A 25613-nucleotide genomic window follows, 5' to 3' on the forward strand; every position below is an offset into this window, starting at 1 on the left:
CTGTTTGCCAAACACTGTCTATGCAGAAAATGAAACAGACCTTTACTACGTGAAGTCTGAACACAAAAAATAACCAACTAAGAACTATACTATTCCATAATGAAAATTATTGAATGTATTATAAAGGCCCAACTTCCATTTCTATACAATAGATCATTATTAGTCTCACTGAAGATCTCAGCTAACAACAAAAAAAGATATACATCATGTTAGTCAGTAAAAAAAGAAAAAAAAAAAACATGCAACTGACCTGTTCTTTAGTCTGCGCTTTCTGGACATAGTCTCTTCCCACTTTGATCCTTGGTGACAGGATAGCTCTGGTAAACTCCATTACATTCATACCCAGCAAGTGACATAGCTTCTGAGCAGCTAGGAAGCGGAGATGGAGAAACCACACAAATGGAAGAAACATTAATTTTAATTTGGCCACCTTAGCAGATTTGAAACCGTACATCTAACTTAATTATTTTGTCGACAGCAGAAATAAAACACGAAGCAGAAATGACTGTTATGTGGTAACTATTGCTTATTTTTCAAGAGTGATTTAATAGAGATGAGGATCTTTCCCAGTGTTATTTTGACAGTATTGTCGGACAATTACGTCATTTAACCCAAGTTTTTACAAACTTCTTTAAAAGCCATAGAAACAGAAGTATAATAAGCGAAGTGTCTGTCAAACACTGGTGTTTGCTTATTGCTGAATAATATTAAAGATTTACCACAAATCTTTCCAAGATGTTAAGTTTTCATGTGAAATGTAACCGGGAAAATGTCATATTTTACATGGCTGGACCTTGTGGAAAAGCAGAAAAAGCAGGATCCGGTCTAGATCAGCCAAGTCTAACTACTAAAAAAAAACATCTGCTTTAGTCCTGGGTTCTGCTTGTCACATTTGGGAATATTTGGCCAAGCTGCATCACTGGCATTAGGTTCATCCTCTCTCCCCGTCTCTCCCCTTTAAGAGCCAAATATGCAGTGCCACATGTGGAGGAACTGGAAGGCCGTGCCCCATTTCCTTCAGAAGTAAATCCTCATAATGATGTGGCTTAATGGCAGGTTGACAAGGCTCGGGGAGAGAACAGACATAAATCACTGGTTCCTCTGTTCAGTGGATGAGGTGCCACAGTATGAGGGAGATAGGAAAAAAGGGAGGAGAGGAGTTGAAGTATATATGGGAAGAGGAAAAGGAGGAGGAGAGTGTCTTGACCTGTGAGCGTCAAGCTACAGGGTTGTGAAGCAGATGTAAAAGAATTGCAGTGTGTGTGTGTATGTTTGTGCGTGTGTGTGCGTGCGTGTGTTTGTGTGAGAGATATATTTACCAGTATTATCAGGCATAGAAGCTTGGTCAGTATTCCTCTCCTTCTTGAAGACAATGTTACCAAACTGAAGCACCGAGGACACGACCTTCAACATGGCTACAAGTATAAGAATCCAGAGAAAATAAAATTACTATAGCAATACATCACATTTGCCTCACATGATAGTTTAAGCAGTCAAACTGACAAACACGAGGTAGTTTCAAGGGACTAAGAGAAAACCTTGGTAAAATGTTTATTTCATTGGAAATTATCAATCTAATCAATCTAACTAACTTCTTACATTTTAGGGGAAGGGTTAGTAATGTAACACCCTGTAAAAAAAATGTACTTTCCAAATTCTAATCCAGTGTCCCTATATTTACTGTTCTGTTCTCTTGGTATACACCAAATATGTCAAAAATCCTTAGTGAATTGTTTTTTCAATACATCAAAATCCCTCTCTTTCGCCTTGCTGTTAAATGTTAATATATTTCTGATGGCTCATCCTGCACATAATTTATTGATTAGATAAATTCACACATTAGTTCCTGCAGTCCTGTATGTGACTTGAGGTGACTAGCTCACCCTATCTGTCATTTATCTGTTAGCACCTGGGATGTAGCAGCAGATATCAGAGGGGGAGGTGAGAGTTTCAATGTGTTGGCAACAACTTTGTTTACACATCCAAGAGACAATAGTTGCACTCTAATTTCTACCTTGTCCCTAGTGTGGACGGAAGCCAACCGTCCTCTACAGTTCAGTATGTAGTACTGGTAATCAACCAATTTTCAAAAATTTACCAAATGAAACAACACGCTGCCCACATATTCTGTTCATTCGGAAACATGTGACATTACAGAACTGAAGTGAGCGGATTGTATGCATGTTTAAATGATCTCACATGGGTATAGCCCAGGCAGGACGTACAAAAAAAATTTTAATAAGTGAAAGCAACCTCCTTGAGGTTTCTGTATGTTTTGTGCTGGTGTTTGAGAAAGCATACCTAGAATCTCGTCATGAGCAAAGCTCATGATGTGCATGGCCTCCATCGTCTCATGGAAGTTGTCTTTATCCTGCTGTCCCGGGATTGGGATGTTACCGTTGGACATGAAACGGTAATTGTTGAATCCTTCCAAAAGCAGGTCCGCTATTGACAGAAAAAATGGTAAAAACTTTTGCATGCTGAAGATATAACTTTTCAGTGCTGTAGAGACACACCAAATAACACAACTGCATAGTTATTCAACACATTAAAAACTGTGAAAGATCCCTTATAAGAGGGAGTGGCAGATTTTGATGACTAACACTTTAATTTTAATTTTAAAATGAATATGTACTTTATAATGTTATAAATTATATATTTGCCTTTGACATACAGTAGCATTGCCAAAATCATCTGCAGTCTGGACTTATGACAGACAGAGGAGAAGAAAGGCTATATCAGTCTACTCACATTTGAGGTGCTCTCCAGCTCCAGCCAGCAGCTGGTAAAAAACGTGGAAGGTGCGCTCATCTTTGGCTTGACGAATAGCTCTGGATTTCTCCAATAAGTCTGGCAAAGACTGGTCAAGGAAAAAACTCTATTTGCTAAGTCAGTTTGATGTAGAATCAAAACCTAAAATCTATTTTCTTTTATACATGACACATTTTCTTGTGTAGTTAAAATTTTTCTTGTTTCGTTTGGGGCGGCTGTGGCTTATCAGGTCATCCACTAATTAGAAAGTCATTGGTTCGATCCCCAGCTCCTCCGGGCCTCACGTTGAAGTATCCTTTGGCAAGATACTGAACACACATTGTCCCTGATAGTTGTTCCATCAATGTATAACTGTGCATATGAGTGTGATGAATGAATGTGAGTTAATGGGTGAATGTGGCAAGTATTGTGAAGTGCTTTGAGTGGTCAGTAAGACTAGAAAATTGCTATAGAAGTGTTAGGCCATTTACCATTTAAAATCGGTTGAGGTTTATACGTTCAAAAATAAACCACCTCTTCAATACTGGCAACAAATTTTCTATGGCATTGGATTGTATTCATTTTTGTGTGTGTGTTCAATAAACACCTGTACCTAGCCTATTTATACATATATTACCTACAATGACAATGAAATGTGCTGGTAAATTGTTTTAAAACAGGATACAGGTTTCAATATTAGCTCCAACAATGTATCCGGTGACATCAAAGTTGATCCGGATGAATTTCCCCTGCAGAGATTAACACAAGATTAATGTTCAGGAAGTGCACAAGACAAGATATACAGAAATCAATTGCCAAAATAATGACTCTTATTTAATACACGCTGAGGCCTCTCTTCCATTAATATGAACACTGATACAGATCATTTACAGTGCTGATAATTATATTTTATACAGTATAAATTATTAAAATGTTTGTTATGATTACTTATTTTTAACACTCTAAGTACATTTTCCTGTAAGTATCTTTTGAATACAGGTCATGAGTCATGCAGTACATGACAGGTCTGCTTCTGAGTTCACAGATCAATTTGCCACGGGAACACTTAAACCAAGGCTTTACTCATGTCCCTCTTGTCTTACATCACTATTAAGAAGTCTGCTGAATGAAGTTTCCTTCGATCTGAAAGGCTACAGTATATCAAAGGCATTATTAATGACGAGCAGGCGCCTGTGTCTGACTATATGGCCCGTGTAATTGCTTACAGGAAAAGTAGAATTATTAAATTACTTTCAATCATCCTCTGCTTATTCTCAAAGAAAAAAAAATCTGATCCTTTGATCCAGGTGCCAAATAAAGCTCAGTCGTGGTGGTGGTGACACAGGAGGAGGCTATCACAAACACGATCACAAACACTGCAGTAGACATTTTGAGACCCCAATTGGAGAACAGAGCACCCACTTCACGAATATGATTTTTCTGTACTTACAAATCGTGACGAGTTGTCATTTTTCACTGTCTTAGCATTCCCAAAAGATTCAAGGATGGGGTTGGCTTGTAAAAGCTGACGTTCCAATTCACCCTGTAAAACAGAGCAGCCTTTGTCATCACATGAAAGTTAAGACCAACAGAAACAAACGACAAGAAATTAATTGTGATTTTCAACAACTTACAATTGAAAAACCACAAACATGCAGACAAAGACAGCAGACATCTGAAGAATTGTCATGTATTTTATACAGAAAAACCAATACAAATAGATTTCATAATTCGGGTATGCTGATAGAGATACTTTAAATCCTTGTTTATACATGAGTTTAAAGTTCTGAATTGATCTGATCAGTGGCTAAATGATGAGTCATATTACAAAAAAAAAAAAATTTGATAAACAGCTAATCACGTAATTCATTTATCAAGCAAAAATGCCCCAAATTCGATTTCCAGCTTTCAAAATGTGAAATTTTACTACTTTTCTCTGTTTTAGGACATTGTAAGTAAAACATATTTGGGTTTTGGACCGTTGTTTCAACAAAACCAGCAATTTGAGAATTCATCTGGGGCTTTTTTCGCTTTGGCATTTTATTTCATTATTTTACTTATTTACAATTGACAGCAAATAATAGATATTTGCAACCCTTCATTTGAACATATATGAACCAAAAAGCAGAAAATGTTTCTGTATTTGCTCAAGGACATAAAATATAAACTAATCATGTAAACAGGGTTACTGTTGAGCTACATCTCAACCCTTCCACAACCCGGTTAATTCCATTAGCAGAAGTTAAGACTGCAAAGAAAATCAATGCTGATCTGAGCCCTGCTCTGGCTGATGGAGCACTATGATGTGTTACTGTGCTTTATAGTGATAAAGGAAAAATATCTGGGGAAACTTTTTGCTGGGACAAAAGCCAGACAGGCACTCTATCATGTTTGGATGAATGTGTCCACAACACACAACAGAAACACTTTGGCTTTTTTTTTTTTTGTCAGGCTGGACTCTTTGAGAGACTGACTAAACAAACAAACAAACGACTTATACAGATGTTTGGACAGGTGGCCCGCTATGTTTCCATCTAAGCCACATTGTGGGCTTTGTCATGACCAGAGAAACCAAAATGACTGAGAGAAAAATAATTTCTTTTGCACTTCTTTTTGTTGTGGCTACGTGAAATATTTTCCCATTACGTCAAAAATGGTGCACACACTGAAGGGTTTGTGGAGGCCATTTTCCACAAAAGGGAATTGAGGAATCAGCATTGCGCTTAGTGATGTGAGACATGTAATGTGATCTTTGGCTGGAGAGCATGATGGGCTGCTTTTAATTGAGTTTCTAAGCAGCTGGAATGAAGCAGGGCTGAACTGGATAAACCTGGTTCTTTTCCAGGTCTCAGAGCAGCGGCAAAGTCCACAGAGGCCAGAGGATTTAAACCGAAAGCCTTTGTTTTTACATAAACACAGGCCTGTAGTGAAACTTGGTGGTTAAAATTTTTCATTGGCAACCTCTACTCATCTGTGTGGTCTGCTGTGAGCACATAAAAACAAAGAGCAGATTACAAACACCAGTGGGGGTCCAATTTAGCAGCATTAGAAGTTTGACCCACATTCCTACTGCAAAATGAGAGAGTCAGACATCTGACAGCCAACAGAGCTGGCTCCTCTACTTTGAATGGCCAATTGTTGAGTAACTGTGTTAACATGTAAGCAACCTGACTAATTATCAGTCAACACTACAAATATCCCCAAGCTTTTGAAGCTAAAATATCCTAATCGTGTCCTTCAAACAATTTTTTTGCCTTTATAGAAAACCTTTTACAGGTCGTAGCTACAAGTTTGTACATTTGGCAGGCCCCAGAGCAGTATTTTAGGACAGACTGAGTGAAGCAAAAGAGGATCAGTCAAAACTGTCACACTAAATCTTCTAAGGCAGAGGCCAATTGTGGATGTGTTTTCACTGCTCAACATCTGCTCCAGAGGTCACGAGGCCTGAGAGACATTACAAGTGGCTCTTTTCACCCGCAAGAAAAATTAGAGCATTTCTTGGGAAATTGCACAAAGAGTTTAAATCTGGACAGAAACAAGCTAATGTGGAGAACTCATCGAGGCCACCAGAGTCTTTTTAGGCTGATTCAAACTTAATGTAAGAAAGTTCAAGAGGTTCTGCATTGGCCACTAGATCAAGAGGAAAACCAGTGAACCACTCCATTCATATTTATCATTAAAATAGACTAAACGCTTTGTAATGTAACTTATCTAGCTTCTTTCACAGGAGGGTTATTTTGAAATAAAAGCGCTGATGATTTAATATACAAAATCCTTTATGGCCAGATGTTTTAGATGTGTAGTGTACACATAGGCGAGCAGTTTGGCTAAATCATTTACTGTTTTTGTATTAAAATCACAATTTTAAAGTTTATTTTTCAAATCGCAAGATATTTGACTTACATTGTTAGTGTTAACACGCTCTAGCAAGTGAAAGTTAGTAGCTGTTGATTTCACTGTCTATAATGACAATGATGTCTGCAATTCTACTGAGCTGTAGTTAAGGAAAAAAGAAATTCGGCTGTAGGCTGGTTAATAACCTCTCTATATGCCAGTGCCTTTACTATTTAGTAGCTGCCAAAGATGGAAGAACACCATCTATGACATTTTGAGGTTTAAGAGGGGTTGGACTCTGTCATTTCCTAGAGAAATGATCTATATGATCATCTCACATTAATTTCAGAGAGGTTGCTAGCATGGTAGTTTTATAGTAAGGAAGGGAGTGCATCATATCATCGTTTTAAGCTTTTCACCTTAAAAGTATTCCGTGCTGTTTATCCAGTCAGTCTGTGAAGCTAAAGTTAGCTTAGGCAGCTACAGTACACACCTGTCAACAGTGTTAATTGGGGTCAGTCCAATATCATGTCAGAGGAAACTTACGAGCAGTTGTACTATAACTGGTCAACTATGCAGTTTTATCAATATATATAACACCACTTTTGAATTTCATGATTATGTTTGAACTTACATGTCTTAACTGCATTATAGAAATTCAAACCTCAATCACAGTATTAGTGACAAAAAAAATAATAATTAAAGCAGATAATTGCGTTGTGTTGTGAAATTTAGACATACATTGATGTTGTTAGAGCACACCATAAACTAAACTGTAAATCTTAGTGATAACATGTCAACAGGGGGTTCATACATGGGAAACGGAATGGAAAATACTATACATATATATGTAAAGTTAACAACTTCATTTTACAGGCCAATGACATGGGATCTATCAGCTTCACGATGGACATTTGTTTATAAAAGGAAGATTGAAGCAATGATTATTTCTAAACTAAAGGAGATGTCCTCACATTGTAATATAAACGTTAAATATCTGAAAAAGACAGCTCTTATCAAATTAGTCAGGACAAAAGTTCAGATCATGCAATGCAAACGTTAAGGCAAAACTACAGCAGGTGGCTTAAAGTGGATGGAAAGCATCTACAACCCAACTTCAGGAAATAGTAAAGAGTTAAATAGTCAGCTATTTTGAGGTTAAGGAGTAAGTGGCAACAGAGTGGGTAAAGTACCCCTTTGATATTGTAAGTGAGGTGAGATAGGTGAGAAACTACATACTACTCACATAAAACAGGGGTCCACTCTGTAGGATATGGGGAGATTCAATTGTTATTATGGAAAATAATAAATTGCATTAATGTCATGGATACAAGTGAACCTGTAGTTTATGCAGAACATCTCTAAAATGATGCATTACAGCAGAATCTAAGCACAACCTACAGCAGTCTGTAAATGGAAATAGCAATTATAATACCTCTGTGGTCTGTAATCCTGGCCCTCAAGACCCAGATTACTGCTGGTGTTCTAGGTTAACACATAGTTAATTGTTGGCACCCTGTATCTCAGGTATAATTCAATCACTGGTTAGATAGCTATAAAGACTACATGCAGGGCTTTGGGTCCTAGTGGCCAGGACAGAAAATCACTTCAGTACTGTAGGTAAACTTAAAACATAACCTTGTTTCATATACATTCTTTCAGCTGACGCTCTTTAGCAAGACAGGTGTGGTCAGCAGCTCTATCTCAACAGTCCAAAACACAGATCACATAACACTTACTGTACTGAGCACAATTAGCATTTTAACTATCTTTGGCAGCATAAATGACTATGCTTCATACAGCACAAGATGACCGCTAAGACTTAACATGTGACTACTACAGCAAATAAAAACATGCATGTGATTATTTACAGTATGGCAAATCTACATAAAACACAATAGAATCTGAATAATCATGCCAATTAGAAAATTTACTTACGACTGCATTTTGAGCCTGTCAGAGAGATAAAAGTAAATGCTAAATATGCTTCTTTCTTTTTTTTTTCCAGGAATTTTTAACTAAACTGTTAAGTATAATCACTAATATCCTTGGAATCACTGATGAAACCTCCTCTGAATGACCTTAGTAGGCTCATGTTTAACAGATATATTATGACCCAAGTTATAGAAAAATTGGTTTTTATTTAAGAGGAAAATGTTAGAGAGCATGCACATGAACATGGTGTATAAAAAAAGCATAAAGACTTGCCTGCAGTTTCACTGGTTTAGGTGATTCTGGCTGTTTGTTACAGATAAACAAATGCAAACGGTTAGATTGTGTGCACACAGGTCGGGTGCACAAAGCCATGTTGCCTACTACAGGGATTGGTATCTTTACCTATACCTGTACTATTTGTAATTATCAGAGCATCTTACAGTCACTTATGACCTTATTATGATCTCAGGGAAGCCCACAACAATACCTCAGCCAAACTGCTCATTAGTTATTTCTAATGACTGTTACTCCACATGCAGTGTTCTGATGACGCACATGTACATTTTTATCTGTAAGTGTTAATAGAATAACTTTGTCGTAAGGAGTTGTAGGGGCACACAAAATGTATGAAAGAGCATATAAGTAGTAATTAATTTTTCACACAAATCCACCATTAACATTAGTATTTCAACACATTTTTATGGGATGTTTAGGTTATGGCTTAAAGCAGGCACAGCTAGTCTAAATTAGAGTAAAGTATATGGAGAATACTCACAGGAATGTTGTGGTCTTTTCTTCCTTTGTGGGAGGAGGCAACATGTGCCAGGTACTGAATGACCTTTTTTGTGTTTTCAGTCTTGCCAGCTCCTGACTCACCTCTGCGAGAAAAAAAAAAAAACACACACCAAACAGACATCCTCAGATTAGTTAGGGTTTTTCCTGCATAGAGAATTGGGAGGCGGCCATCTCGATCAAATTTCCTGCCGCCTCTGCCTCCCAACAAAATTCTAGTAGGCCTTGGTACTTCTCGGTACTCGGTGGATTTGACGTTTGTACGCCCCTATGGCAATGTAGTGGCGCTGTATCGTAATCCGTGCATCAGACACAATTTGTCTCATATTTTTGTTCATCTTATGTCTTCAAAGTGCTGTGAATAATGTAATGTCAAGTAAAACCAAACCAGTTACCACCTTTTTTCACATAAAAAACCCTTTATATTTATACATGAGCCACTAGGTGATCCTGGATCAACAATATTCTGTCTTTTAAAAACATTAACTCAAAACCAACACTGATGCATATCTGACGATGCATGTATGTATCTTTTAAGTTTCAGTTTAGGCCTGTGGTTGCGGGCGTGTGGATTTTCAGCCTGCTTTTCACTGGTCTATCATACAGTGGCCGAAAGAAATCTTTTCAAGTCTTCCAAGCCACACAAAAACTTTGTGGGAGCAGTTTAGATTTAGAGCATACCAGCGGTTTTACAGTAAGTGCAAATTTGCATACACCAAGTATGCACAAAATATTGTTTTGCTTTCAGATTGAGCGAGTGTGATGTGGCTGAGAGTAAACAATTGCAGAGTAGTCTGTCAAGTGCTGTCAGTCTTACTGGCTACTGTACACAGAGGGTAATCATGGAGGGATTGCGTCAATGTCCCTGTTGTTGGCCTTGGACTGCTGGGTGTTACATTCCTCAGCTCCCCCATTTCAGAAGACAGGCCATTTAAACAGGGAGTGCTGACTTAATCATGTCTTGTGAGGCTATAACATTTTGTTAGTATTTCCATATTTAGTGTTTCCATTCTAGTTTGCAATCAGTTTGTCTATCTCAGTGCAAAAGCCTTTGATAAAGTGCATCATCTTTTTTTTCAGCCACACAATTCAATCCAACAGAATAACCATGTAATGGTTAATAATAACCTACCTAATTTCTATATTTTTAGTAATTGTGATGTGTTAATTAAATTCTGGAGAGAATGTTAGGGCTCATTCAAAAATGTAATAATAGAGAATCAAATACTAGGTATTTAAAAAGAATCTCATGGTCAAAAATAAACTTCCAAGCTCAAAATTCAAAGTAAATGACAGTCATTGTCTTACCCTCCAGTGGGCGCTCATAAAAGGTACTTTCACTATCACTTCCCCGTTGCCCTCAGTAATCTAGGTTATTGCTGTTCTCTTCAATTTTTGGATTTGATACCAAAGATGAAAAATCATCAATAATGGTAAAGCTGTTTGCCCATTTTGTAAAATGAAAATACCTTACTGTCGAGTTACAGCAATAACAAATGTGAAATTGCCTGGTCACTCAGTGAAGAAAATATAAATGAAGGGAACAATGTCAGTTCTACACATTGTTTAGGATTAGGTTACATCATGGGTTGTTCAAATTAATTTGATTTACATCTAAGTTCTATTTGCCTGAAGTTCGAACTTGATTTTATTTTTAATACAACACACTACAATATGTTTTAAGCTTTTGTTTGTAGTGGTGTTGTATGGTGAATTATTTGTAAGGTGTGCAATACAAGTTATTTTGATTGCATGTACTGTATATTGAAGGAACGAAATAACATGAACACTTAACTATTCACACAGAATGGGGAACAAGGCTTTTGCATGGCTTATGTCTTGATACCATCTCTGGCATTTTCTTTGGCGACATTCCTGTCATCTGTAGACACACGTCATGGAAAATATGCCAGAGGCCTGTGTAGCAAAAATGCCAGGCATTTCTCAGACCCCATATTTCACACCTTTTGTTCAAGTAGTGATAGTCTGGTCAGTGTCAGTGAGAAACACAGTTTAAAATATCTATCAAGTCCCCAATTGCGCAGTGACCAGCCGGTGAATGTATGATTGTCACTTTTAATTTCATTGAATTCAGACAAAAAAGAAACTAGAGGGGAATAAACTACCCCCTGTGATGCTATTTCCAAGAATATTGAGTGGAATGAGAATGAGAATATTGAATGAACCATGAACCTGGGCTATTAATTTTGAAGTCATGCAGTAGTGGAATAAGTCTGTATACTCACGTGCAAAGAATAGATTGGTCCTCTCGATCTGTGGAGACAAGAGGAGGAGAAAAAAAGTAAACCTCAGCAGTCTGTCTTTGATTCAGTCTACTCCGCTGTCACATGGTTTGAGTGACAACCCCATCACAAAAACACAGTGCCAAAAGTAGAGTCTTATCAGCAGGTTGTGGATTTGAAGGTCAAAGTCAGGCTTAGTGTGTGCATGTGAGCTTGCCATCAAATATTTTAAATTATCACATCTTTCACAGCCTGAGACTCGTTTTTATCAGAATAGCAAAATCATTTTTATGAGGATATATTTTTCAGTAGGCTCAGGCACCACAGCATTTAACCACAGGTATTTCCTGGGATGCAATGTCAGAAATGCAGAAAAGCAACACTGTGAAGTCAAATCATGGCACAGGGGAGATAAGCCAACTGTAATGTCAGCTTTATATGGGTAAACAGAAGGTGCTGACTGTGAGTATAATTTTGAGACTTGGTCTCTAGCCAGTTATCCCTGATTTTATAAAACTCAAGTACAGATTCCATAATTTAGAAAAAAAACTTTGAAGTACCTATTAACTCCATTTCAGCCTTCATACAGCTTCATGGAACAAAGTGAAAATGCCCACACACCACCAGGGTACCCTAATTGAGTTTATAAATACTTTTCAAGATATAAACATAATTACAGAATAGCCTGCATAGTAAGAAAAACTGATGCTATACAACATTTGTATTTGTGCCTTTATAACATAGCAATATTTGCCCATGTCTAATGCAAATCCAGAATGACGGCTAGAATGGGTGACCATTTGGTCTGCTTTGAAAGATTTAATTGGATAAGTTGTTTGACTACTCTCAACTGTCTGTCTGTAATTTCATTTTCATAAGTTAACACGATTAATTTAATGTTTGACAGTGTGCATGTGTTCTGACGCATACCAAATCAGTACAGACATGACAAAGGCAGCAGTACTGACCCCTTCAGGCTTCAGCTAATGTTTCTTCTGTTGATAGGAACAACTGAAGTCTTATTTTCATCCCTTATATAACAGAGTGGCTGAACAAATTTGACATGTCTACACCATTATGTTTATTTGGTTTACAATACAGGCTCCTCATCTGCAATCCCGTTAATGCACTGTCCTCCATCCCTCTTTCCTCTTTGTATTGTAATTATAGTTAAATCCACAGTATAGCTGCTGAATCTGAATGAAGTTAATAGATTATTCATTTCTGTAGTCATTATTGGATAAACCGACTATAAAAGGCAGGGCCCATATGAATCAACTTTGCATTCAGTCCCATTACACACAGTTAGACCAACAGTGTCCATCTACAAAATTAGGAACATTCAAATGTCCTTTGATATTCAACATGGACAATCCTGGGTAGAAAATCTCAGTTAATGTGTTTCATGGCTAAAGGGCTGTCTGGATTTGAATGAGGTTAATGAAACCTAAAATGTACTTTTTTCATTTGTTTGGGATATACTGGGTGTAGAATATTATAATGGAAGATCTATAACAATGTGAGCTAGATTAGTAAAATGACAAGTGCACAAGTTAAACTGCACATGACATCAACCACTTACAGTGTAATGACAGAAATAGTGATCCTGAAAATGTTAATGTGCGCTGTGCTGAGGGCAATTTGCTTTGCACTGTGGTCATGTGGCAATAAAATATGACATCTAATGTGTCTTCGTAAACCTCTGGGGTATCCCAGTGGTGCGCCTTGTGAGCTCAGATTGAGGTATATCATAGTCGTCTAGAGGCCCTATAGGGGAAAATAGTGATGTTGATGTCATGGGAAAACAGTTCTTTGTCCTCCCATCCATGCCCCACCCCGTACAGGGATCAGGCCCCCTGTCCAGTCACATGGCTGGTTGAGCAGCAAGAAGTCCAAAGATTAGATAAAATTCATCAGACTCTCTGCAATGTACTGACCTGATGCTGCACTGTTCATTCAGAGCTAAAATGTTGGCCCTGACACTGGCTCTGTCTCAGGCAATGAGAGCTGCAACTGTGTACAATTTATTCAATACAAACAGCAGTTATTTTATGATTAAGTGAATACTGAGATCTATCAAGATTATTAATCTTTGTAAATAGTTGTATTTCACTTCAACATTTAAAATCGACTCATTTAAATTTCACAATATACTTAAATAAAACTGTTTACATGAAATCCCAGTATCATCTTAAATGCTTAATTATAATGATACTACCAAAAGATCTAATAAAATCATATGGATTTATCCTCAAATACATAAAATGGCTACAATATACTTGCAGGTTGTCTCTGTAAACATGTTTGGAGGCAGTAGGTAGCTCATCAAAATGTGCTGCAAACAAGCACACATGACAGGCTTGACAGTTTCAGATTAATACTGCATCTTGTATCCCCATATCATTCCAGCTAAGATAGTTTCCTTTACCTCCATTTGATGAGCAAGTGCCTGCTCATCAAGGGGGCTGAGCTCAGAGGCCATTAATACTGTAACTGTATTGCAAAGTCTGCATGTTAGATAATTGAAGGAGTTACCAGTGGCTGGTGATTGGCAAGATGGTACATTAGTAGATCGACTTGGGAGAGGCAAGACATCAATAACTCAGGGAAATTCACATCTTCTCTGAATTTAAATATAGCTGCATCACTGAACTGGCCAATTCTAGCCTTTTATCCGAAGATGGCTTTTTAGTCTTCTAAGATGTATTCAAATATTGCCTGGGGCAAATGTTTGGAAGGCAATGTGAGCTTGCAAATGAATTAACTTTGGATCTGAGGTGTTAAAGTAGGTGGAAATTATTACATTTTTACTGATTACAATATAATTATTCAGAAGAAATTATTGTTTTCTTAGAAACTGTTAGAGAAGAAAAGATTCAATGTGGGTTCCTCTCCCATTTCAGCAACAAGCTAACAAGATATATATGACTAAAACACAGTAGCTGAGGTGGCTAGAAGAGAGGCCTGATCTTTTTAACCAAATGGAGCAGCAGAGCACACTTGCAGAATGCTAATGGTCTAATCCATGACTGTACAAATTTAGTTCAGCATGGTTATTCTGATGGCTCTCTGATTTACTTGTCACCGCTAAGGAAGAAGTAGAGCACATTTCATATTCAGACTTCCAGATTACTTTAAAACATGCAGGAACACTTAAATGTATATACTCTAAACCAGCTGTTCCCAACCTGCTGGTTGGAAACCCCCCAGGGAGTCACAATATAAATTTAAGGAGTCACAAGAGGATTAAGGGGAGAATCTGTTCAACAAAACAATGTCCATTTTTCTGTTGTTGTGAAATACTGGATACTTTTGATGCCTCGGGCCTCTTAAAATCTATAAATTAACACAATCAAAGAAAGAAAATCACTCTCTGGTTGAACTGCTCACACTTCACGTTGGCAATGAAGACCATAACCTGTGATGTGGAGACACATTGCTTCATCGTGAAGGGTGACACGCCAAAAAAGGTTGGGAAGCACTACTCTAAGCCATGCTGTGAATATCATAACTCATGGCACACACGTTATGTCCTGGGCTGGACTGTGCTGCCAGAGGTGAAGGTTTCCCGGAGTGAAGTGCTGACTGCGTTCCTTTGGGGTAAAATGATGGAAGGTTATCTGACTGAGGACACAGCTGGATGGCTCATTAGGGACAACCTGGGTTTCCTGACTTCAACCAGGCACTTCCTGCAGTTAATTATTGTAACAAGGGGGATTGACCTCGCACATATGCATGTAAGCACACACACTTAAGCCGCTCCGATCCTTCAGGATAGCTCATGCCATGACGTCAACCGCTGCTCCATACATGACAGCACACATGCAATCCCCCATTAGCCCCCACCTCTTTCACATCTCTTGACATTCACATCCCTATCTGAATCACACACAAACACAACACCACTCAGAAAGCTGGTGTCTTCTTTATCAGACTGGCTGCAGACACAGTGGAATGATATGATCCACTCATTGTGAGACTGTTCAATGCCTTTCACCAACTTACCAGCATGGCTGCACCCTTAACAGCCTCTCCAGACTGTAAAGCGCTGATTACTGGCAGAACACTATGGGTCTGTGCAGATGAGAACTACCCAAACAGGGGCTGTTATTTCCGTAACATTACTTGATGGTCATAAGGACTGTTTTGTGGGTTTCGCATGATTGGTAATGCTCTTGCCAGCTTCACATGACTCCATTATGTTTGAGGGCAGTGAAGATTCCCCCAGGATGTATAATATTATTAGTTAAAGTGAAAGCTGAGAAGTTTGAATATCATCATTAATACTTGATTTCAATCTTTTGAACGGCAAAAAAGTTTTCAGATCACGAATTGTATAAAAGTTGAAATAAGTGTTTCAGATTCATAGATTGAAAAGATATTCCAGAATTGCTACGGGCTACACAGTTGTCGATAAAATTAGTCCTCAGATAGAAAAGGTCTGCATCAATGGTTTTACAAAGTGGTGAGAGTGAAAAATTTGAGGATGTTTTGTGGCTTTGACATAAACACAGCAGCTCTGCATGTGGCGTTTCTCCCTTTAAGGAGAGAGGAGAAGGAAAGAGGGAAAGGGGGGAGCTGATCTCAGCTCACGACAGTGAGCTCATTGTGAGGCTGTGGCACACTGGGCTTGGGCCAGTGTCCATCACTGATGGCTAATGCCTGTATTTAGGAGTGGGAATGAAGTGCAAACACTCACCTCAGAAACCAGTCCTGCACGCTGATCTAGCTGTTACTAAAGTATCACAGCACGACAAAAACGTCCACAAAAGCACCATGGTGTAAATAAAAGGACAGATTAGCTGAATGTTCAGGGTAATAATGACAAATCCATGACCACTATTATGCCATCTCAGAAGAAGATGCATCTTTGTCTTTGTGCTGCCTGTGAATAAAAGGGCTGCTATAATGTCACTCAAGACGTTTGCTTAAGTACATCAAATCCACAGAAACCTCACAGCTCCAACTTAACTTTATGTAACTGCAAAAAGGACGATGAAAGTTTTACACAAGTCCAGTGATATTCAATGTTGCATCCTTCAAACAGATACTGACATGATTTTTCAATGCAATCTATCTTTAAATTATAAATCTACAAATCAGTGCAGTCTATTCAGCTATGACACACCACTGGCTCAAAGCTACAGTGACCATTATCAGCGATAAAAACACTTCAAAAGCTGTGTGATGACCATGCATGGACTGCCATATATTTAATTTTCCAACTAAAATAAAGTAGTGTTTAAGAATCCCCTGTGGCAATTATTTGATTTGCTTCTAAGCATACTTGGATAGAGCAGAGGAGTTACTATGAATCTAAACTATAACAACAAAACAGAAACTGAATTACTGCTGATTTTGAAGAACTCTGGGTGTCTGTAATGTCTTTTCTGGAACTGAAAAAAGTAATCTCATAATGCAGAAGGGGTTTGTGATTGTTCATTAGTTTAACACCTCAGAGTAGTTATACTTATGACACAGAAATAAAGGGTCTTTAGAGCCTATTTAAAAAAGGCTGTAGTTATGTTTTCAGTGGAATGAACCAATACTTGTCTGTCATCTTAATTGACCTTCCAAATTTAAGAAAACCATTCACTATTGGTCAAAAAGGGTTATAATATCCCTTGACACAGAGGTATATGTCAATATTGTTATAAAAGTCAAAGTAATGAATCATTATGAAGCATTTCTTTTAGGGCTATGATGGTAAAGAGCTCTGGTGTGGCCATAACTGAGGCTGATGCTTCAGCCGAGGGCTTACTGATGGAAACAAATGCAGTGTAGATCCAGAGTGTTTGGTTTCTTATGGAGAGCATTTCTGAGAAAGAAAGTAATGAAATCTGATAGGGAGATTAACTGTGTTTGAGTAACACTGACAACAGAATTTTGATTTTTAATCCAAGGTATTCATGCAAACTGAACTGATGGAAATCATTTAGGCAGTCTGCACTTAATATCTATATCAGGTGCAAAATGAATCAGTGAAGACAGCTACTGCGGCAGCCAAAGAAAAGTGAGTGGAGGAATAAGACAGGAAATCACTGAGTGGAAAAGGGAATATAAGACATACTGATGGTTATATTTAATATACATAAAAGGGAAAAAGAAGAAAAAACAGCAGAAATAAATATAATTAAGCGCATAATATTATATTACAAAATATTGGTCTGATACGCTGTCTCCCTTCCAGTAGCTGATATAAAAAAACAGACACCAGGTGAAGTCTGTACGTGAAAAACTATCTGAGACTTATGTGCAACTCTCATATAAGCCAAGTCTGCCAGAAATTTCACACTGGTTGACAACACTGAAGCAGTATTTGTACTGTGGATTCACATCTGAGCATTTCTAAGATGAATGAATGGAGGACCAACAAGCACTGGCAGGCACAACAACTACAAATTTGGTGAGCTTTCTTTGAAGAAAGATTTCATTACAAAATGTCAAAATGTCAAATGCTCAACTGTCAACTTGAGTTCAGCCTCAAAATCCCCAAGAATGGCCAAGATAAGTGGACATAAAACACTGTTTCACTTGATACAAACACCCCTCAACAAGTTACATCTACCATGTTTGATCCTTTGAAAATCAAACTGATGTCATTAGGCAGATCTTATCTTTAATGGAACATATAATAAGTGCTTCTGTAAAACCATATTTGGTTCTGTTTGTCAGATAAGCAAGTATTAGCTTGATGCACACAAGGTCTCCACAGAGCTCCTCAATTTCAGGGGCACAGAGTAGATACATCTGTATTTTGCAGTCTTCTTCTGGTAGTCTTAGTCACCTGTCCAATTTGATTTAAAGCGGATAGAAGCATTTTTAAAGTGATAGTTAAAAGAATAGCAGTGATAGTTATACTTCCAGTTGTGCTTGCACTATTTAGGATAAAATCTATTGGCTTTATTTGGATCTATTACAAAGGAAACACGAGTGCTCCGCTAGTTGCTGACGAGCAGTTTCACTGTCCACAACCACATCTGTTCTAGGAGAAAAGAGCACTGTTTGAAAGAAAATGAACAATAGCTTCAGTGACTGTAAATCTGTACCTCATGCACAGCTCCTTGCAGTGTCTTTTTGAAACGTGGTAGTGCATTGCTTTTTTCAAAAGATAAGCAAAAATGTGCATGCACCACATGTACACATGACATTCCCTCTCTCTCAAGAGTAAATATTCCACCTGTATTTTTTTATCTAAGCTATTATACCTTGGAGTGGATAATTTTCAGTTTCTTTTTCTCATTGATGGGTTTGTTCTATATATGCGAGTGAATATGTGTATGCATGTATATGTATGTGTATATATGTATGTGTGTGTGTGTGTGTGTGTGTATATGTGTATGTGTATGTATGTACTGTATGTGTATGTATGTACTGTATGTGTATATATGTATTTCAGAGTGGATACTTATGCCTTTCTTTAATATTTCTTTTCTTTGTGTTGTTTTCTTGCTTAATACTTGAATTTAATATGTATAAAGGCTATGTACAGTTGTAAAAGGAAAAAGAATTGTAGAGAAAGAAAAGTAATTGAGTGAAAATATGTATAATGTACCGTTGTTGAAACTAAATAAGTTTAAAAAAAAAAAAAAAAAAAAAAGGATATGCAAAAATGTCCTGTAAGTGAAGGAGGATGTTTGGGGTTGAAAGAGCCTGGCATTAAGCCTCAGTTCAAACGGCCATCAAAGCCATTACTGTTTGCTATAGACCTTATTAGTGCCAGGTGGGTCAGTGTCTGTGAAGAGTGTACACTGTACCATTATAAACATTCCCAAGCCTGTTTTATCACACATTCCTGACAGGATAGGTTACACTGTACAGTTCACCGAGAACTTCATGGAACATACTTTACATTTTTCATGATCTAAATTTCATTAATGGTGCTGACATATGAGGAGAGGAGCACTTTCTTCATTGTTGATAAAATGAAGACCTGTGCTATGGGAAAAACTTCACTAAGCCAAGATAGATCTAGCTGGACTTGACCTAATGCCCTGATTAAACACCAGGGAGAGACTTGAGAAGGGGGTCTTTCTCCATTTCCACTGAAACAAAGTCCCCCTGTTTCACAACCACATCTATGGACACTTGCAGTGCTACTGATGTATGTCCACTCTTGGGATCTATCACAACTGCTGACATGACCGGTTCCTTTAACACATGTTTTCATTCAAGCATGCATCTGCATTTCCTTACTACACATTTCCAGATATGATAAAATTAGCTTCTTGTATGTCAGTGAGTTCACGTCAGCAGAGCAGTGAGGGAAATTGTGTAAAGTATCTGGACCTCTAATCACTGACAGATGTGCAGCAAGTTCTAGAGGTCTGCTTACACACCCTGTCTTTGTTAGGTAACACCTCATTTAACCTCCTGACTGAGCACTGACTGGCTTCACAGCAATGTTGCAGTAATTAACAGACCCCTGCAAGGTTTAGACACCCTTCAGCTGTAAATATGATTCGGCCATCAGCACAGCTCCAATGGTCCTACATTAGAGGCAATAACTTATTTGCCTCCAATGATCTCTCATTCAGATGGCAACTGACACTGCAAAAGAGATAAGAGGGACTAGGTTTGGGCAATATAGTAAAGTGGGATGATGACAGACAGACAGTTTACACTGTGGTAGTTATCAATTTAAAATCTTTGTTTGTAATTGACTAGGGCTGTAACTAATGATTTTTTTAATTTTCAATTAATTTGCTGGTCATTTTTACAATCTGGCCAAGTATTTAGCTTACTGATGACTTTAATGCCAAGTGGAGAAAAAAACACCAGTGCTAATCTATACAGCTGGTTATGTACTTATGTTAACCAGGTTACTGAAATGCTCAGGGCCACAGCTGAACAACAGCTGGCCACCACTAATCTGCAACCTACAAACCTCTTTTTCAACTGAAACTCTGTTAATTCTGATAGGACCAGAAATGGGTTGGAGTAGTACTGCATTAAAAATGAGAGGTCAGCCCTGTGTTCTCAGAGACATACAGTAAATGCATGCAGCATTCTAAGAGGCTCGAGGGCAGAGGTCATTGCTTCGTTCAAATTAAAGAAACAAGGAAATGCACAAATATGTTGCAATGAAAACATCACTAACTGACAGGTTGTCTGGCCCTGCCCCCATGACCATCAATGATCATCCATGTGGAAACGCAGTGTGTTGAGAATAGAGGGTGTGAAGAAAAGAGAAGGAGGTGACAGCAAGAAACTAGCTGGACAAAATGACGAGCTGGTAGAGTTCAACAACAACTACAGCGAGGCTAGTATTGAAAATATTCTCCTGGGCATCGACATCATCAACTGCAAAGCGACAACATCAATCAACATTGCAACGAGCATCTTTAGACTAAAGTTTACAAAGTATATAAATAAGAAAGCTATGCATTTTAATTCGTATTTAATGCATGCCTTGTAATTGTCTTGACTGTATTTTTAGTTTAAAATGGACCAAGGTATCATCCAGCTACTTGTTGACACTAATGAAACTTCCTTCTGTGTACCAACATGGGAAAAGCAAAGCCTAAAGGACTGATGGGACTGTCCAGTTTGTCACCACCCCCACTGGTCGGCCCTCACAATCACACAAAGGACCTATTGTGGAGTGCAATGGGGTCACCCTCTCTGTTCTCGCTGGTCTGATCCCAGTTGGTCACTGCTCATAGAGCCTGGAAGCTTGCCAACAACAGGCAAGGATGTTTGAAGACATCATCCACCATGGACAGCCTTCCCCTCCAAGATTTTATGTTCCTAAATGAATTAAAACTGAATAAATGTGACAACTGGCGCAGACTGGATGCCACACATGACCACAGTGTCAAGCTGTTATTGCATTAACTTGAACTCCAAAAGATGCCACCTAAATATATAACTGAAATAGATCTACAAAAGATTTCAGCACAAATATGACACTAGTCATATCTGTTGTGTTTGAAAGTAACACTGATGTAAAATTAATGCTTTGACTGTGTGAAGGCCTGAAATAAGTTAAATATCTGTGAATTATATCTTTACTTTCATGTATTTATCACTCAAGATACTTCACCAAATGCTTTTAGGTGAATTAATGTTTTAGCATCATGAGTAGCTTTACTTCAACATATTTTGGCCCCGTTCAAAATCTTGATGAGGCCAGAAAAGTACCACCAAATGCTGTGGAGCTATTTTAACAGAGTGTCGGCAGAGCAAAAAAGAACAACTGGTAAAAATATATGTTGCACGTAAAACACCATTCAGTGTTTGTATACTTTCCAAATAAATGTTCAGCATGAACAGTGACACCACAACAAAAGCAGGCACCATAGCACAGATAATCCAAGATCAAAACAATCAGCTCTTAATAGTATGTAGCCTAAATCACAAGGAGATAATAAGTTGATTGTGACATTTATTAGTTTTAACATTTCCATGTAACACTGTTAGACACACATAAAACACTTAATACTTCATGAATGTAATGACTGTTTCTTAACCCTAAAAACAGGCTATAATCTAACAACACCACTCAAACTTACCTTGTAGCATGCATCTGTATGCAGACTCTGAGATGGCGTAGATGTGAGGGGGCATTTCATGCCTTTTTTTGCCCCTGTACATCTCAATGATGTTCTCTGAGTAGATGGGCAGGTTTTTGTAGGGATTTATGACCACACAGAAGAGACCAGAGTATGTCTATAAAAGGAAGAGAAAACATGGTCGACTGTTAATACTGTTTACAATACATTTATATGCATTGATTATGTTGAGCACTAAATTGACAATGAATAAGCACAAAAAGGACTCTGAGATCCTTGTAGTACACTGTCATAGGAACGAAATGACATATGAGGAATTTGGAGAGAACAGTGCTGAGTGTGGATTTTATTGGACACAGATATTGCTACCAGGAAAGATTAAAATACAATTTTACAATTTTTATTAGTTACTACTATCACAATGATTGGTGTAGTTAGCACATTGCATCCAGAGCCAAATATTATTGTCCAACTTCATAGTTCTCGTGTTTGCCCAAAAGACACTGTGTTGTGCAATTAGTGCACAAATTCATGGATCATGGCAGAGAATGTTACATCACTGCAGGTTGCTGGCACACTGCTTACTATCCAACAGTATGTATTTAAGATTCTTACTCCACTCACTTATCCTCCTTATACAGTATGTGGCAATTCCCTATCTCATTTGTTCTTCACATTTAACTGGTGCAAATTTTGCCAGACATCCTTTGACTGATATCAGAAATTAGACTGAAGGGGTGGTGATTTTAATTCACAACAGAATATTCATCCCTCAGCTGTATAATGCAGACAGATATGTAGTCATATAACCAAGGACAGGGTTAATCCCTGACATGTCAGCTGCTCCTTGAGCACTCCATAAACTTAGGGGATACACAGTAAACAGAAGAAGCTGCTGGATTAAGACTTTTTGAATCACATATCAGTGACTGAGATCAAAAGTCTTGATTCATCTACCAATAAAAACTTTCTCTCATCCATAAACTCTGTTGGTGCATGATGTGGTCCCAACTTTCCATCTGCTCTCTACTCCTTTTCACTGTATCCTTAAATCTTTTTTCACCTTTCTGATCTCTGTACTAGGCCAGGCTGCAAAGCCACATTCTTTTAATTATTTTGTCTGTGGCGGCCAGTGGGCTGCTGGGGGCCCAGGGCCAGCTAACTGAGTTGTTGAACTGGAACAGTGGTGACATGACCAAAGCATGCTGTGGGATTGTGTGAGACTGAGTGAGAGAAAGACCTCTTAAAACAAAACTCAACTGTCACCTGACTGGAAGTTCACAACACCCCGCATCTACACTTTGATACTGTGAAGCGTAAAAAAATAACATTGTGAAGTTACTGTAATGTTGAAGCTGGACTTGGTAATTATTGAATATTATCACTTAATGTCTGTATGCAACCCTAACATAGTAAAAGTTAGCAGCGCCACATTAAGTTGAATGGGCCTATTGCCTGTGTGTAACCTGTCGGTGTGACATAGTTCATCAGGTGTTGTTGAAAGTAGATCTCCCTTGTGTGTGTGCTAAAACTAAAATGTGTCTTGTGATAAATTAAAAGATGTGTATTTATCATGGTAATGATGGTAATGCAAAATCCATGTCATGGCAGAACTTGACAGTATACCACCCACCCCTTGTTAGTCACATAACAAAGTAGGACTTTATAAGTATCAAGCTCATGCTACAACTTTACAAATTTAAATTAAATCCACACACTGCTAGTAATGAGCCTAACGTTACTAAAAGGGGGTTAAAAGTATAACCTTCAGAAATGTATAAGTATAAGACTGACACAGTTTAAGGCTGTCACTGGTGTTGGATGTGTGGCTATAGCCCATGTGTGGAAGGTGGAGGCAAGATAACCAGATGGCCATCAAACCCCCCCTCCTCAATCTCTTCCATGTGCACAGATGCTTTGCAAACAACTCTGTGTTGCAACCTGGTCACATACTGTAGAGATCTGTTACTCTGGAATCACTAGTTGTATCTGACAGTGAACTGACACTGACACTGATCACCTTTCCTGATCGGCACTGACATTACTAAGACTAAATCTTACACCTTGCTAACTGGCATTGACTGTAAACGTCAACTTCAGTTTGTAGGATGTACTGTGGGGCTGTTGCCATAATAACCCCCGTCCAAGGCCCCCTACGGTGGGCATAGCGCCAGGCAGACAGATCAGTGCCCCTGACCCAGCATGGGCCACATGCAGTGGGGTAAGGGATGACTCTGCTGGCTGTCCTTGATGGTGGACCCCAGAAGGTATTTGGGGGATTAGTGGTGTTTTGAGGGCAAGGGGTTGAACGCCTGAACAACCAGGCATAACAAGACACCAGCCAGCCAGTGTGCTGTGGTGTGTTCCTTCTTTTAAAAAGAGTTTGCACAAAGGAACATCTAGTCAGTCAACAATATCTACATCTGAATCTTTGAGTACTAAATGCAGGTTATTTTGAGCTCATAGATGAGTTGGAGCTAGTCAACACAGCCCTGAGCCCACTACCCAGATAAACTATGGTCAACAGATGAGAACTCTGACACAGTTGAAAGGCTTCCCAGCTCTCCGGAAATGTCCAAATAAATGTCTGTAAACTAAGCAGTGCTTAGCAACAGGGCCCCTCTCAATGGGAAAAATTTCTGGGGTCTCTGCTATTGCATGAATTAGTGCCCTCCATTCTGACATAACTGGGCTAACTGGGCTTTAAATGTCTTTTAAACCCTAAAAAAACATGTAAGTATCTTTACTGACTTCCCAAGCAAATGATGAAATTCATTTGCCTAAAACAATAGTATTTTCGCCATTTGCAATTAAGAAAATATAGAGCAACTCTATATTTGCTCTAAATCTTAAGCTGCTCTTAATATCATTCAACAGTACTTGGAAAAAAACATTTCATTACTGTTCTTCTTGCTGCTTGTGAGAGGGAGCTAACTTAAATTCAAACAGGTGAGAGGATCAGATGCTACATAGGGCAAGTGTAACAAGGATGATGAAAAAAAAAACACACACAAAAATTTACTTCAATAAATAAATGCCAATAATCTGTGAGGAAATTCAATGAAAAACATCTTGTAGTGCCTCCATGAAACAGTATAGTTCTACTAGTGTATACACATGGGAGTGTGATGTTGCACAGAAGTTTGGGGTTTTAACAGTCTTTACCTCTACACAAGATAGAGAAAGCCAAGCCAACTGACAAAAGAGTCACAATCAAGGCAAAGCTGGATGAGATGGAGATGTAATTACCATGAATAATGATTTCTACTGATGATACTGTGCAGCATCATGCAATACATGTGAATAGGAACCAGTGAAGAAACCAGATAAAGTATTTCTCCTCAGCCGACTCATAAACATTATCATGTGGACAAAAAGTAAAAATCTTGGACAAGCCTGATGTTGTTTTCTTGATAAAATATATTCAAGAGAGAAAGGATCTTGATCAGGTTTCAGTTATGAACAAACAGACCAGTTGTGCAGTCAGATGAAGGCTTAATGAACAGAGAAACAGCATGCCAATACAGATATTCACACAAAGCTC

At 38.2% G+C, this 25613-nt stretch overlaps 1 protein-coding gene across 8 annotated transcripts in view; it reads right to left on the reverse strand.

Moving 5' to 3' along the window:
* The window catches only part of LOC130166490 (myosin-10-like), a 56491-nt gene that overhangs the window by 23889 nt on the left and 6989 nt on the right, over window positions 1-25613 (reverse strand). For 2 of the 8 annotated variants that reach the window (XM_056372122.1, XM_056372119.1), the window contains exons 3-14: window positions 22070-22226; window positions 11559-11586; window positions 9296-9398; window positions 8794-8823; window positions 8524-8538; window positions 7832-7849; window positions 4202-4294; window positions 3437-3500; window positions 2752-2850; window positions 2302-2445; window positions 1320-1415; window positions 251-369 (exon numbers count right to left, since the gene is read on the reverse strand). In XM_056372122.1, coding sequence (XP_056228097.1) covers window positions 251-369; window positions 1320-1415; window positions 2302-2445; window positions 2752-2850; window positions 3437-3500; window positions 4202-4294; window positions 7832-7849; window positions 8524-8538; window positions 8794-8823; window positions 9296-9398; window positions 11559-11586; window positions 22070-22226 — 966 coding nt within the window. The remainder of the gene's footprint in view (window positions 1-250; window positions 370-1319; window positions 1416-2301; window positions 2446-2751; window positions 2851-3436; window positions 3501-4201; window positions 4295-7831; window positions 7850-8523; window positions 8539-8793; window positions 8824-9295; window positions 9399-11558; window positions 11587-22069; window positions 22227-25613) is intronic. The other 6 variants (XM_056372124.1, XM_056372120.1, XM_056372125.1 and 3 more) reach the window with 3 other exon arrangements.

Source organism: Seriola aureovittata, chromosome 3, assembly GCF_021018895.1.
Source record: "Seriola aureovittata isolate HTS-2021-v1 ecotype China chromosome 3, ASM2101889v1, whole genome shotgun sequence".
NCBI classification, from domain to species: Eukaryota; Metazoa; Chordata; class Actinopteri; order Carangiformes; family Carangidae; genus Seriola; species Seriola aureovittata.